General features: G+C 29.5%; 1 protein-coding gene across 1 annotated transcript; it reads right to left on the minus strand.

Annotated features, from left to right (window-relative positions):
- Positions 1-7,700: 7,700 nt before the first annotated feature.
- LOC134248689 (uncharacterized) lies at positions 7,701-15,730 on the minus strand. The gene is made up of 6 exons (XM_062731091.1): positions 15,626-15,730; positions 13,685-13,777; positions 12,770-12,850; positions 11,648-11,695; positions 11,516-11,547; positions 7,701-8,512 (listed from the first exon to the last, which is right to left on the minus strand). The coding sequence occupies exons 1-6, from the start codon at positions 15,702-15,704 to the stop codon at positions 8,252-8,254; spliced, it is 594 nt and encodes a 197-aa protein (XP_062587075.1). The 5' UTR covers positions 15,705-15,730; the 3' UTR covers positions 7,701-8,251.
- Positions 15,731-15,863: the final 133 nt, after the last annotated feature.

The following is a 15,863-nucleotide window of genomic DNA, read 5'->3' on the forward strand; positions in this document are numbered from 1 at the left end:
TATATCCCAAATTGCAGTTTTGTGTTTATTTTATTTATATACCATAATATGGGGAGGGTTCATTTTTATCTTCAAAAATATAAGCGTCTTTTGTTTTCGACTTAAATATAGTATCAGCGACCAAAAAGTATTGGCTATAAATATCTGTTGGATTTTCCAAACAATAAAAATAAGATTGTCTGTCTTTCAAAAATACATTGAACAAGTTGCATAATTCGGTTGCAAATAGCATTTATTCGTTGGTTAAACCCATCAGTCAGGAGATGTGCATTTCCAAAAAAAAAAATCAATGAAATAACGTTGCATTTTCAGTAAAAATCCGTTAGAAAATGCCCATATCTAAGGGAGAAAAAATTCGTTTGATCCACCCATTCAATTCAAAATTCACGCGTCTCTTTGACAGAGATCTTAATTTTCGTTCGTAAAAATGTCATCAAAAAATCTTTGCAATTAAGCGATTACCAATTTGATTAATCAACAGATAAAATGTGCATTAGTAAAAAGGATAAAATTTCTGATATCGGACTAAAACCATGGAGAGAATTCCGTTGAATTAATTATTATGTGTATTTTTACTACAGTTGTGCCTGAAAGGTATTTTTCCAAGTGCAGAAACCAAAAATAATGTTCTACCGAGCTGTATCTGCAGGGGATGCAGATTGGGAAAAATAGGTCGAAATACAATACGGTCGAAAATAGGATACGAGTAGATAAACATGTAAATGTGTCGAAATTGTACGTTTTTATGTTATGAATTTGTTAGAATTTTGAGCTGAAAATTTTTAAAGTTTCTTAAAATTTTGAGTATCCAAATAGGATTAACATCACTCATCGAATATAATGTCGTTTAGTACTCAAAAAGTTTCTCCGTCACTCCTGTAAATATTTTACTGAGAAGTAATGAAAGGGGTTTGGAGGAACATTTTCTAGAACGCCTTTTGTATCTTTTTTGAAGGAATTTTATGCAACTTTGGAATGCAATAAATGCATTCATTTAGATTATTAGGTAATATGATATATTTAAAATGGGTTTTGACTTTGAAAATTCCCTCCTTTGAGAACAGTAATGGTACATGTATAAGTTTGATTACCCCTTGCAGAATTAAATCTTATTTCCTGTTAAATATTATCAAATAATAATAATCCAAAAATAAACCTTACAAACACAGACAATGTTGTTCACTTTTTAATCAAATTGCGCTAGTCCATTTACTTTACACTGTGCAACAGTTAATTAAAACTAATATTCAGTAACAGCTGAGTATGTTTCATCTCTATTCGCGAGTTTTATATCAAATTGTTACTATTTTTTTTAAAATGTGTTCATCAAACTTCAGGTACATCTAATGTTGCTAAAATTCTTATTTTTTATATTTTTTTTCCTTGTGTGAAAATGAATTCAATGAATTTTTTGCTACGATTTCGATTTCCGAATTTGGTGCCAATATAGCTTTTTAAGGAAATAATACGCAACTATGTAAGAGGGGAAAATAGTGAGAACTTTATTACATGTAATTAGGAAAAACAGATGATGCAAACATAAATGGCAGACTGATTTTGTATAAATTTTAGATCTTTTTTTTCTTTTGTTAACAATGCAAATGGATTTCTTAATGTTTCAAAAATGTGTTTTTGTGATGTTCTAAAGTCTCCCTCTTTGCAACAATCCCTATCAGGCTATACATTTTTGGATAAGTTTAGTTTCAAAAATTTTTATTTCCTTTTTTTAAGAATGTCAAGACGGTTTTATTGGTCCGACGTGTAAGTCACCCTGCCCATATCCTGGATATGGATTTAAATGTAACCTTACTTGCGTGTGTTCAAAAGAATTCTGCAATATAACAAGGGGATGTCCAAAGAACTGCAAGAATATTCTCAACTGCTCAGCTAGTTCAACAGTTTATAAAGGGTTAAGTGAGTATAATTATTACTCTGTATCTACACAATTACATTAGTTGATTGAAATTATCTATGTTTATTTCTCTCACTTACAGAATCAACAAATCCTCCTACAGATAAACTTGAAGAGAAAAAAGACGGGACAACCAAAGAGACAATTGTAAATTTACATACCCCAACTGAAACACTGTCGTCCAAGATACATTCCACTAATGACTATATTTTAATTGTAATTTACACTCTTGGATCAGTTTGTGCATTATCTGTATTTTTGTATGTGTCCATGCACTTTACAAAATCTTGGACAAGCATATTTCGACAACGGAATACCTCTGATATATTTATCAACATTGACCATTCCAACAATGTTAATGAAAACAATATCATTCAAATTTCAGACGAGCTCTGATTACCTTTTAAACTTTACTCTTAAAGTTTTCTTAAATCATACTCGTATTATTTCATATATCAAGTTCTTCAAAGAATTTTCCTTAAAATTCTGTATTAGATAACGAAAAAAACCAGCTACATAATGTAAATCTACTAACTTCTGGCAATATTTGAGCATCAAAAGAACCAAGCCACATTTTCTTAAATTAAAAACTCATCCAGATAAGATATTCTAACTTAAAGAGAGAAAGATATAAATGTAAAATAAAAAAAATATGAGATAGTTTTTAATAACTGAAAACTTATATTTAAGGTAGGACAAAACACCCGTGGATTCTATTTTAACCAATTTCTTAAAAAATACTGGACATTGAAAAAGAATAATATTACTATATTGACAACAATGAATGATCCCTGTAAGAAAAATAAAAAGTTTAGGCATGTTAGCGTCATATTTTGTGAAAAATCAGAGAATCCTTTATCTTGGTCACTTAGGGGCTTACATTTTGGAATGTTTTTATGCTAACTAAGTGTAATAAACAAGCATGTAACAGTCTGTTAGTAAATGCAGTGTTACTTTTGTTCCATACATAGTAGAGGAATGATATTTGGACACGTATATAAGGAGTCTCCATTCTTTATGTACTACAAAGGTCAAGGCCATATCAAGAGGTCAACGGTAAAATATTTTGACGTCATCTACTGAATCTTTTAGTTTTTTGCCATTGAATTTTTTTTAATCACAAAAATATCTGAAACCACCGGTTTAATTTTTCTTTATTTTTACACATTTTGTTCTAGGACCCATTTGAATCATTCTGTTGATTTTATGTAAAAATTGAGTTATACATTTTCTCTTAAGAAAACTTAAACTGTCGGATATTTACATGTGAAATTTCAATTCCGACACTACGTATGTTCTAATTTTACTTAATATTTTACTCAAATTTTCCAGTATCAAGTTGACTTACTAACTTAAAGCAACAAAAAGGATATCTTTATTAAAAGTATTACACAAATTTGCAGTAGATCAATTGATAATTCTAAAATAAGGCTTATTCTCAAGTCTAATGTCTGATTTCACAATCTCCTTACAGGGGTCTGATAGGCCATATTTCAGAATATGTTGGCAAAAAAATGTGCGGTTGAATTTCTTTAATATCATATATAAAGAGAGATTTTATATCTTAGAACAAAAATCAAAGTTTCGGGAAAATTGAATTTGAGGAAAAATTTGGCCTATCTATTGTGTCCTACCTTAAAAGCTTGACTTTTGACTGCAAAAACAAAACAGTACAGAATTTGCCAGATTTTTTTTCTATATTGTTCAATTCAAAATTAAATCAGTCTTGATAACAAACTTAAATAATTGATTTTTTGATCAAAATTATTCTAAATGTTTAAATTCCTTGACATTTTTACACATACTTCCAATAGAGTATTAAAACACTCCCTGTGCCACCATTCATTAGTAAATATTTCTTAGATTGAGGCGGCAAATGTAGCATGTACTGTACAAGTTACAGAGAAAGAGGGCCTTGAGCTGAAAATGATTTCCTTATTCATGTTTTGCATATTTATAGTAAATATGAAATAGCTAAGTGTTATAGGGCACATTTCACTATATGAAAAATCTATCATTTTTTAAATGTTTCTTTGTAATCCTCACAGCCCGTTTCTACTATTCCTTTCCCTCCACATATCAAATGCTAGTAGTGCTGCAATAATGTTAAAGGTGCATGGACACAGAACTGGTGTTTTTTTTTAATATTAAGACTAATATATTTTAATAGCAATTCACACAAAAATGGATCGAAATTCTTATTTCATCTAAAAGTTATTAAAACTTCAAATTTTTAGACGGGCTTGATTAACATATCCTTGCACTTCACACATTTTTAATTTTATTTTTAATGCTTAGGAAAGGTGGCAATCTTGTTGTATATAGATGAAAAATATCAAAACTTTAATCCAGAAAGTTCAGTGAAGAAAAGCAAAAAAAAAAGATAAAAATTAAAAACAGAATAGTGTCAGTCCGTGCAGTACTGGTGAGCAGACTATAACAATTAAACGCTTCCAGTGAATTGTAAACATCAACAATAATATAGACCGTGCACATTTTACACAAAACTGTGTACGTTTCACGGATGTGATCAATTTCCAAAGCCCAGTATACAACAACGAGGAGTGGTGATACTTGTGAAGGCCTGGGGTTATGCTTTCTTACATTTTTTCTCTGAATATGTAAGTTATTTCTCTGGATTGAAGTTTTAATATTTTTCATTAATACACAACAAGATTGCCACTTTTCTAAAGTATAAAGAATAAAGGTAATATTAATGAGAGTGCAATCAAACCCATCCAAAAAATTTAAGTTTCAATATCTTAAGATGAAATAATTTTTTAAAATATATTTTTGTGTGAAATGCTTTTAAAATGTATAAGTCGTGATATCAAACAAAAAATATTCACTTCAAATCTGTTTCCATGCACCTTTAAGCTTGCACCAATTATTATGTTTAATATGTTTGCAATCATGACATTTTGATATTTTCACTAACGCGGGTATGTTAAGGAAATATATAATTCATTTTTCGGGAAATTTAGACTTTTAAAAGAAAATAAAGTTTGATAATTTACCAAAACCGCTGATAAACGTAAACTATTACTATCTGATGCATTAAGATTAAAGAGTGTCTAAAGCAATGACGTGCACCACCACTGCATCACGTGACTTCTATTAATAGCGAAGTTTTCCTTAATTAAAAAAGCTAACAGAACAACAATACCCCGGAGTTTGATAATTCTTTGAATAAATTATGTTGTTGAAAAACATCTATTTTGCCTAAAAAGTGCTGCTAGAATTCTAGATAATTCTAGCTAGGGATTCTAGCAGCACTTTCAAACTATTTTAGGAGGCAAACTTTCCATACGTACAAATTTTACGTTTCGAAATATTCAGCTTATTGCTGTTCTGTTGCATAGACTTTGTCACAAATGACAGAGGAAAGGCCGACCGGGATACGTATATAGCCGACTGTCTTCGAAAGAGAATAAAATCGATGAAAATAAATTCGCATACCTGTTTTATTAACTGAACTCCATATGAATATCACAATATATTAACAATATTTGCTGTTAAACTCAATTTTACGTGACTTTAAACATGCCGTATTAGCCAAATTCTCTTTACACGGCATGATCAATTCCCAAGTTACTTGATATACACATATGACGTCATCGGTGGTAGATTTTAATCAAAATGAAAGAATACAGCATTACAAAATAAGAACATTTTATTTTTGCTAAATAAATGTTTACACGTTTCTGTTCATTTTGTAGAGTTAAATTACAGCTCTATATACCAATATTACGAAAACTTGTGTTTTAAAATTGACGTCATCTCGCCTACTATGACGTCATAATGTAGCACTGATTCAGTCAAGGTAGAATATTTTGTATACTTCCTTATTCCCCCTGCGTACTAAAATGTGATAGTACAATTTATTTCTTAAAAAAAGAAGTAATATAACATCTTTGTTACAATATGAAAACACATTTCAGTTCATTTTTATTTGACGAAAATCACAAGTGCTCATACATTTCATTTGATAATAATGATTGATATCTTTATTTAAGAATTACATATTAATATAATGCTACATGCATAATAAAAATAAAGGGCAAGATTCCTACTTGGTCCCTAGTTTGTGATTTTGTAATAATTTATCATTATAGACTTGCTGTAATTCTTTTTACAAAATGTATCATTTTTTTTAAACAAAGGGTACATAAAAGGGAAGGGAAATGTCATCAAAGTGTCATTTACTAACTTTTCTCTAACGATATGAAAGATTTCGTAATTTAATAACACATTTTATTTCGGAACACAAAGAGTATATTAAACTCATATATTCACAAAAATTATATATTCAATGCACTAATGTCAGACGCTTTTTGTATATAAAAATCATAGATTTGTAAGCTTGTGTTCTATATATCATAAATTCCGTAAAATGTCCAACTTTGGCACCCTCCTGCCCCCTTTTCTTATTGACTCAAACGAATTACTGTTTTTGAAACAGTCAATATCAAGAGTTTTAAACTCAAAACTATCATAATTTTTACTGTTCGTATTATAGCATCAAATTAGAGGCCACATTCGGCAATTGCCATGCCTTGTCCTTTATACATACTATGAAATGTCAATTTCTCTCATAATTGTACATCTATACTAAATTTTACAATGACAAACTACTTTTATTGATAAAGAATATACATGACTTTGAAATACAAAGTTAACATAAATTGTTTAAATTTTACAACTGTATAATCTACATCAAATTACAAACATGAAATAATAAATTATTTTCTCTTTTTTGTCATAGTCAATGAAGTGATAATTTCAATAAATCAAAGAAATATGATAGCAAACATGAAAGAAGTAATATAATATGATATAAAACAATAGATCATAAAACAAATATCTGTTAATAAGGATCATTGACCTTCACCAAAGCACTTTTTTAGGGAGAAGTAAATTTTCATCTTTAAAAAAAATTATTTGTAAATACAAAAAATGAATTGATTTGCAAGACAATTTCATAAAAAAAGTTATACAAAGTGAAAATTTAAATATACAATAATTTATTATTTACACAGTAATGTTCAGGCTTCACGAAGCTTTAAACAAGCTCAAAATGTAACACTGCGTTTCAAAATCAATTCTTGTTTTTTTGTGAGTTATGAAATCAAGTAGGTCTAATTCATATAAACAAATCCTTAGACTATACAGAAACGTATTTGTTACAATATCACATGACTTCGATGATCACGTGACGGTGATAGATCATAAAACAAATATCTGTTTATAAGGATCATTGACCTTCACCAAAGCACTTTTTTAGGGAGAAGTAAATTTTCATCTTAAAAAAAAATATTTGTAAATACAAAAAATGAATTGATTTGCAAGACAATTTCATAAAAAAAGTTATACAAAGTGAAAATTTAAATAATACAATAATTTATTATTTACACAGTAATGTTCACGAAGCTTTAAACAAGCTCAAAATGTAACACTGCGTTGCAAAATCAATTCTTGTTTTTTTTTTTGTGAGTTATGAAATCAAGTAGGTCTAATTCATATAAACAAATCCTTAGACTAAACAGAAACGTATTTGTTACAATATCACATGACTTCGATGATCACGTGACGGTGATAGATCATAAAACAAATATCTGTTTATAAGGATCATTGACCTTCACCAAAGCACTTTTTTAGGGAGAAGTAAATTTTCATCTTAAAAAAAATATTTGTAAATACAAAAAATGAATTGATTTGCAAGACAATTTCATAAAAAAGTTATACAAAGTGAAAATTTAAATAATACAATAATTTATTATTTACACAGTAATGTTCAGGCTTCACGAAGCTTTAAACAAGCTCAAAATGTAACACTGCGTTGCAAAATCAATTCTTGTTTTTTTGTGAGTTATGAAATCAAGTAGGTCTAATTCATATAAACAAATCCTTAGACTATACAGAATCGTATTTGTTACAATATCACATGACTTCGATGATCACGTGACGGTCATTTACTTTTTTGAAGATTTTCACATAAATCTGATTGATAAAATCATTATTAATTCTTTGTCATCTAAATAATCTCGTCGCATCCTTGTGAACCGGAAATTTGCTTGGGAAAGTTATACTATTACTCTGATAAATAATATTTTACAATAATTTCAACTTACCGAAAAATCCACTCAACATTGTCATCTGCTTGAAAACAAAGCCATCTACATTTTTTCCCCAAGCAAGATTCACTAGGAGGGAAAATTTTTTTGCATATTTCCAAAAAAGATGTCAACAAATAAGTTAAGGAGCTAACCTTGTTAAAAAAAGTTAAATATTTAAACGTTAAAAAGGAGAAAAATATTAAGAAATTTTCCCTCTAGAAATTCACTCTATTCTAATATCTTTAAACCGACTTTCAACTAATTCAGCATAATTACTAAGCAATGGTATCTCCTTTGCAGTTACCTCCGTTTTACTGTAAGAATTAATGTTCTCCATCAATAATTTGTAGTGGTCGTTCTTAAGAAATGTTTCAAGACACTCATCGTCCTTTTCCATATAAATAGTAAAGTTAAACAATGCATTTTCCAGTCTTTCCTTTGCTTTCTCCTTCAAAGTTACGTATCCATCACCTGAATAGTCAGCCTAATTGCAGACACCATGAAAAATGGAAAGAATATTAGTATACCCTAAATATTATATATACAGGGAGTTCAAAAATATATGATAGGATTTGGAATAACGCTATGAACGCTGGCTCCTTGTCATGAGCTTAAATCGCAGCCCCAACTGATCTAAGTAGATAAAAACGGTAGCGACTATTCCTAGCCATTTGCTCTGCACCTTTAAAGTTACGGGTCCTTCGGATTTGACCTAAAACGAGTTTTCGTTTCGGAGCATTTTATGGCATGATAAAGATCCTTCCCTGCTCATGATCAATGGCCATGAGCGCCGAGTATAAGGCGCAATTTGAAGCCCCTTCACCGATTTATTATTGAAGCCTCCTCATAAGTGAAAAATTCTCGAATGGGACGTAAAAATTCAATATAAAAATTCTTATTCATCTCATTTCATGCTTGATTCTGTAACTTTAAAGCAACAAATTATTCCAGTAAAATATGTCAAAATGAAATTATGCATTAAATTATGCACTAAAAATCCGCATAACAATTTGCTTCAAATTGCAATTCAATCAAGAATAGATTAATCAAATGAGCTACTAACTCTAATTTTATAGGTGTAATTATCACATCCATCCAGGTGCATGGTTTTTAGTCAGGTTTAGAAGACAGAAAGGAAATTATAAAATGTATACAATTTGTTGCATTGAAAATTGTTTTAGATGGGTAGAGCGAACAAGTTTTTACTCAATATCATTTTGGAAAACCAAATGATTTATCATTTGAAGAAAACAAAACTCAATGCAAATACATGTATTTGGTTCATGTAAAGCAAAGGAAGTTCGGATTATATTTTACTTTTTCAATTTTGTCGCAAAATGTGGTGTCTCGCAACATGAATTAAAAATAAAAGAGTACCTTTATTTTTATCATCATTATGCAAATATTATATGTGATAAAGCTCATTAATTATTTAATATAATTCAAAATCCTGAAATACAGAAAAATGAAAATATGAAAAAAACATTATCCCCGACAACAAATTTGTTCACATGTATCTCCATAATTTGATAATTGATTTCAGAAAATATTTAAACCATGAGAATAAGGTCAAAAAAGACATACTCAGGCTAAAACATAAATTCATTCAAAATTTTAAAGTATTAGATAAAAAATAGGAAATAATAGAAATCAAAGAGGAAATTCGGACAGTACATGTAACAATTAATAAGTTTAATTTATGGCTCAAACTCTAAAAAATGTAATTGTTTATCTATATGAAGGAAGGATATGGAAATGACGCTGTTCCATATTATATTTCATTATTTATGGAGTTGTATTACTTTTAATTTTTGGAAAAAAAGACAAGTGGTCAAAGTGTAAAGAAAATGAGATATTTTTCCGAGAAAGGTTATATAGAAGTAGCATAAAAAGTAGGCCATTGACCTAGTTATTTGAAATTCAAATTATGTTCTGATCATTGGAATTTTTTTATTCTGAGTAAATAATGATGTTATCTTTATTTCATTGTTATTATAACATAATCTTAATCGTTTTTTATCATAAGAAGTATACTTTCGATGAAAATTTAGAAATTAACTACCGAGAAATGCATGGATATCTTATATACAAGCAATATCTTTACAAGCGATCAGAAAGATTTTCTCAATTCAAAATCAAATTCAAAATATATAGATTTAATAATCTCCCCATCATATTTTTTTTTTTACATTTTGTATAAATCCTTTGTATGCGTCATATTTTGTCATACTCTATATATAAACAACGCAGTATGTCCGATGGCTCAAAAATGCCTTGAAAATATACATTTTAATTTTTTAGCTACATTTTAATTTTAATATGTAATTCTTCTTTGAAATAGTCAACTTGAGATAATAGTTCAATCAAGTTTTATTTTTTTTTAAATATTATGATGGCACGTGACTGTGTTGATCACGGGACGAAGATTTATGATATTCCTAATCGTTGCACAAAAATCCTTTGGCATAAGTGCAAAAAAATATATTGTGCAAAGTTTTTACATATATCAATTCATCGTGATGTCTGATACATGGAAAGTGCTGGGGGCAGATTTAATTTTTACTCATTTAGAATATCTTACAAGAAATTCAACTTACCAACATAGGAAGGGGTATTTCCACACTTTATCGCGATTTATACAAAAATGGATAAACAAGACACAATTCCCAAGCAAAATCCAGTTAGAGGACATACTTCTCTTATAGATTCATCAGACTATTTTCAATATGTCCTTGTTTACACTTGTGCCAGTTCAATTTAAACATGATTCATCAATTCTATTTACGGACATGTAAGGGGAGCGTTTCACAAATAATCATTTGCTATTGTTTGAATATGTGAATACAGGACAAGCAACAGGAATAGGATATTCAAATTTCAAATGTTCAACATCATAACCACACTCCATTTAAAAACAATCCTTACACTTGAATTAACCAAAATAAATCTACATGGCATGTATTAATTATGACACTTTCCCCGTCATGTCAGCTCATGCATGGAGTGACTTGACGTCATCTTCTATTATGACGTCATATCTACATGTATGTAGCTCAGAGAAGTTACTACAGTTTTATACTTTACAGACAGCCTTATTCTAGCTGCAAAGGAAATTCGATATAGTACTAGTATTGCGAATTTTATATTATAGATTGGGCAAAAAGCATATTGTAGTATTTGCGAAAAATTAACACTTTCCCATAAAATGATATAGTTTGTATTTTCAGACGATCCCTAAAAATACCCGGGTGGTAGATTTTCCCAAAACTTCGCACTGTGCACTGACGTCTAAGTAAGCTATATAAATACAAATAAAAACTTTCTCTATTGTATTTTTTTACACAATAAAACCCGAGATTGGCCCCTTAGAATATTTTTAAAAGTGAGTATATTGTGTCTTGCATCTTTCAATGTCCGTCAAGTTGTGTGAAAAAAATATACAGAAAATGTAATGTTTAGAGTACACTATATGTCTACTGTTACTTACAAGCAGAGGTTGCTTATCTCGCACAGATATATCTGTAAATAAGAAATTAGGCATAAAATTAGTTCAAATATCATTTCAAGTTAAGTAAATAGACATTTTTTCATTAATACGATGATTATATTCTTTGTCTACCTGGCTCTTCAATATCTTCAACATCTTCATCCATGTATTTTATATTATCTTTAAAAAAAAAATAATAAGACATTTGATAAAGAATGACAGTCTAGTTTCTTGGGTATGCCAGGATACCATCAATTGTTTGAAACGTGAAAGGAAAATAAACAAAATAACGTGCAAAATATCACACATTATAGCGACATGTACACAGATTCAACTGAAATTTATCAACTATGTTTCTAACTTGTTTCAATTTCTAACTTAGGCCACTGAAGCAACGCACTTTGATTTTTTTCAAAGTGCTTTAAAATTGGGAATAAAATCAACGCACTTTGAATTTTTTTTCAAAGAGCAATAAATACTGTTGACGTCGAAATGCGCTCATTGTGACATCATCAGTCAACGGATTTATCGCTGGGAATCAAAAATTGCATGAACATTTTCCAAGAGTGGATAGCAAACACTATTCTCCAGGTTAGAGTTTTGCTATATGTTGACTAAAAAGAGTTTTATAAAAGAGTTATTTTACCTCTGAACTTTAGATAGGAAAGATTTTAACAGAAGTATAATAACACCAACTAACTTTTTATTTAAAAATGTATTCATTGTTCCGGAAAATTAGATATTACCTGAATCAAAGGTTCTGCTGAATCCTTTATGGACAACTTTGCATGTATTTGTATCTGTCGATTTTTCTTCTACAATCACACAGGGCACAAACAAGAGTATTACAAGAGAATTACCTTGATTGAAATTTAAATAAAAAAAGATTTTTAACATTTACAATTATCAATCGATGTAAAAATAATCAATAGAAAAAAATATAAGTAACTGAGTGTCATCTGAAGAAAAAACAGAATCAAGGTCACACACGTCCAGTACCAAAAGACAACATTATTGATCCTTTTTGTTTTGTATTCACTGCCTTATGTGGAATGAGTGCATAGAGTAAATCCATAAATCAAAGACGGGTCAACAACAGACTCGAGGCAAACGTTGCAGTCTCCATCAAAATATGCAAAGTGAATACGGGTTTCTTTTTTGGAAGGGATTTACTATGCTTTTAGGTTGAAATTTTTCGGCACTGTACATTTAAAAAAAATTTGTGCAATAATTCATTGAAAACGAAATGTTTACCTTCATCATATCTTCTGCTGTGCCCTGATGGTGAGACATTATATTCATCAAGAGTTTGTGATTCAACAATTATGACAGACTCTGTAAAAGCAAAACATTTTCAAGACATTATCGAACAACAAATATTGTACAAATTAAATGATTAGAATTCATGGAGAAATAAATTCACAATTTAATATATAAAAAATCTATCGAATAATTGATATGAGAAAACTCGTGGTCATTTCTTAAAACCTGTACATTTAAAATAACCATCGATAGCCATATTTTAAATAAAATGACTTCCATATGAATCTTACAAGTTTCTTACACGATTTTTACACGAAAGTCGCACTTTTCTCACACTATTTTCGTAAGCTCGCTACACGGATTGAACACAACGGTAAAGGCAGGAAAGTTGCATTCTTTCCTGGGATAGTAACAGGTCTTTGGGTCTGTGCTGAAAGATTATGCTAATATTTTTTTTTTTAATCATTTGATGTTTGTTAAAATGTTTTAATTTCATGGCGCTTGATCAGATAATTTTTGATAACGCCTCGTATAATATCAATATAAAATTCCTGAACTTTGCAAAAAACATGGAAATATTGATGTGGTATATAAGTAGTATATAAAAACATACAAAATGGATCAACTTTCACACCCAACAAGATATAAATAAGATGAGAAGTCACATTACGTCTACAGTAAACCTGCTTTATTAAAAATTATCGTAAAAATTGTTAAGAGAAGGCATTCTTGGAAAGTATCACCAAAAACACGTGATGAATAGATCTGTAAATTATAGTCAAATTTTCCTGTTCTTTTACGCTTTAGTCTACAGAGCTTGCTGTTCTGAACATATCTTCAAAGTATGCATTGTTTCTGACGAATACAGAATACAAGTCTTGGGTCAATATCGTAATTTATACTCACCTCTGTTTTTGGTCTCATTGGAAAGTGAATAACAAGAACATTTTCTGTTTTCTGATCCATGGATTCTCTTCTCATTCTCTTCTGATTCAAAATCTATTATTAAAAAGAACAAATTATGGAAAATGTAAGCGACCTAGAATTACAAAAGTCTCTTTTTTAATATAGAAATTATTTTCTACTTTACCATCAAATTTGAAAGATTGAAAATAAAAGAAAAATCCAGCAGGTCATTTCAAGAGAGAGAGAGAGAGAGAGAGAGAGAGAGAGAGAGAGAGGGAGGGAGAGAGAGAGAGAGAAAACAAAAGCTCAATAAAACTTTAATGTATTACAATAAAGATAGAAGTATAACAATGTAAAATTCCCAAAATTTGTTGCAATGTCATACTACGACTTTTCACATCGTTTTTAAACTTTTTTTTGCACAATGATATAAGAAAACTTTTGGGTAATACAATAAAATTGGAAATGACACGTCTTGATAAACGTATACTAACAACTAAGAAGTTTTAGAATAAACGTTTATAATAATCCAGTTCGAATTTCACCTGACAGTTTTCCATTTTTAACCTATGTTCAACCTATTAAATTCTAACAAAAATATGAAATATAAGACCTCTTAGCCATTTGTAGACTCGGTTTCTCTTATTTACCCTTATTTAGTTGCTGTGAAAAGTCAATGATCAAATTTTCTTTAGATGAGTTATATGGGTTGCATTTTGTCTGTATTTTTATACATCCCGCTTGAAAAGTGGGAGGGTATATAGTAATCGTTATGTCCGTCTCTCCGTCTGTCACACTTCAGTGGTACCCATCTTTTATCCGCAACTTCTCTTATACTACTGAGTGAAATTTAATGAAACTTTCTCGGAATCTAAATTACTTATTGCCATTGTGGCCTCCTATTTTACTCTTTTATTCGACACCTATTTTAGTTTTCCCATAGCTAAAGACGGACATTGCCTTTATATTCTCTCTTTTGACGTCACAAATGGCGGCTTATGAATAACATTAGATACGACGAGTTATTCCTCTTTATGCTTTACCGTAAAACAATACATGTTTGTATATAGCAAAAAATGGACATTATGGGAGAAGCGGGTATTATTTAGTGAGCTCGTTGCTCAGAGTACCATTCGTTTAAAATATTTTTTATTGCATGTCATTTAGTTATTTGAAAAACACATTACCTAGATCATATCAAATTTTTGATAAAAAATATGACAGGAAAACACAGAGAAACACAGAGAGCCTTGTCTTGCAATATTTTATTTTTCGATTAAAAGAAAATCTTGTTAAAACAAAAAATAATTAATTTTGAATAAGTATAAAGTCTCTATAAAAGATGATATAGAAATAATAATTACCATAACAAAAATCATTTTTAATACTGATATTATTTTAATGTGTTTATTTCTCGTTTATCTAGAGCATTATTTGTTTTCAGATATTGTACTTTTTAACAATCCGTTTATGTCAACTTAAACCCTGAGTAAACGTCATCCGTAAAAAGAGTTATGATTGTGTGGAATTAATGCGCAATACAAGCTTTTCTTTTAATCATAAAGCAATTTTTTTCAAGATATTTTTATAGGTATTTTTTAACAATGATAAAAACTTTGCTCTCAGTACATGTACTTAGTTCAGGGATTGAATTGAGTATATAGATGCATGAAGTTTATTTCTCACTAATTTTCTCTCATATTAGATTTGAATTTCGAAACATTCATTTTATTAACATTACATTGCCAGGTTACTTTCTTTAACAGTTATGTCACCTTTTTTGTTTGAAACTTTACATATAATCACCGTCAGTACACAGAATTTCAATCAATCTAACCTTTTAATGAAAAATGTACAGATGGCAAAAAAACGACAAAATAATAATCCATAGCATTACGCTTTCTACATTATTTTCAACAATATGTTATGTTTAAAACTTACTGGCACATTTCTCCGTCAATGCACTTGATGTCTTTGTTAGTGACAAAGGGAAAGTGGGAAATTCCATTCGAGAGGACATACTTAAATTCTTCTTTGATCTATTTTCTGTAATTCCACAATACACAATAAATAAACCTTGTCAATTTTATTTTATCTACAGAGTTCTGCCTTTGGATGAAGAGGAACAGTCCATTTTTAAAGTCAAGGAAAAATCGTTGAAAAGCTTACAAATCAAAAA

The sequence above is a fragment of the Saccostrea cucullata genome, unplaced genomic scaffold (genome assembly GCF_032062105.1).
Source record: "Saccostrea cucullata isolate Sc308-1 unplaced genomic scaffold, CSIRO_AGI_Scuc_v1 ctg164, whole genome shotgun sequence".
Taxonomy (NCBI): Eukaryota; Metazoa; Mollusca; class Bivalvia; order Ostreida; family Ostreidae; genus Saccostrea; species Saccostrea cuccullata.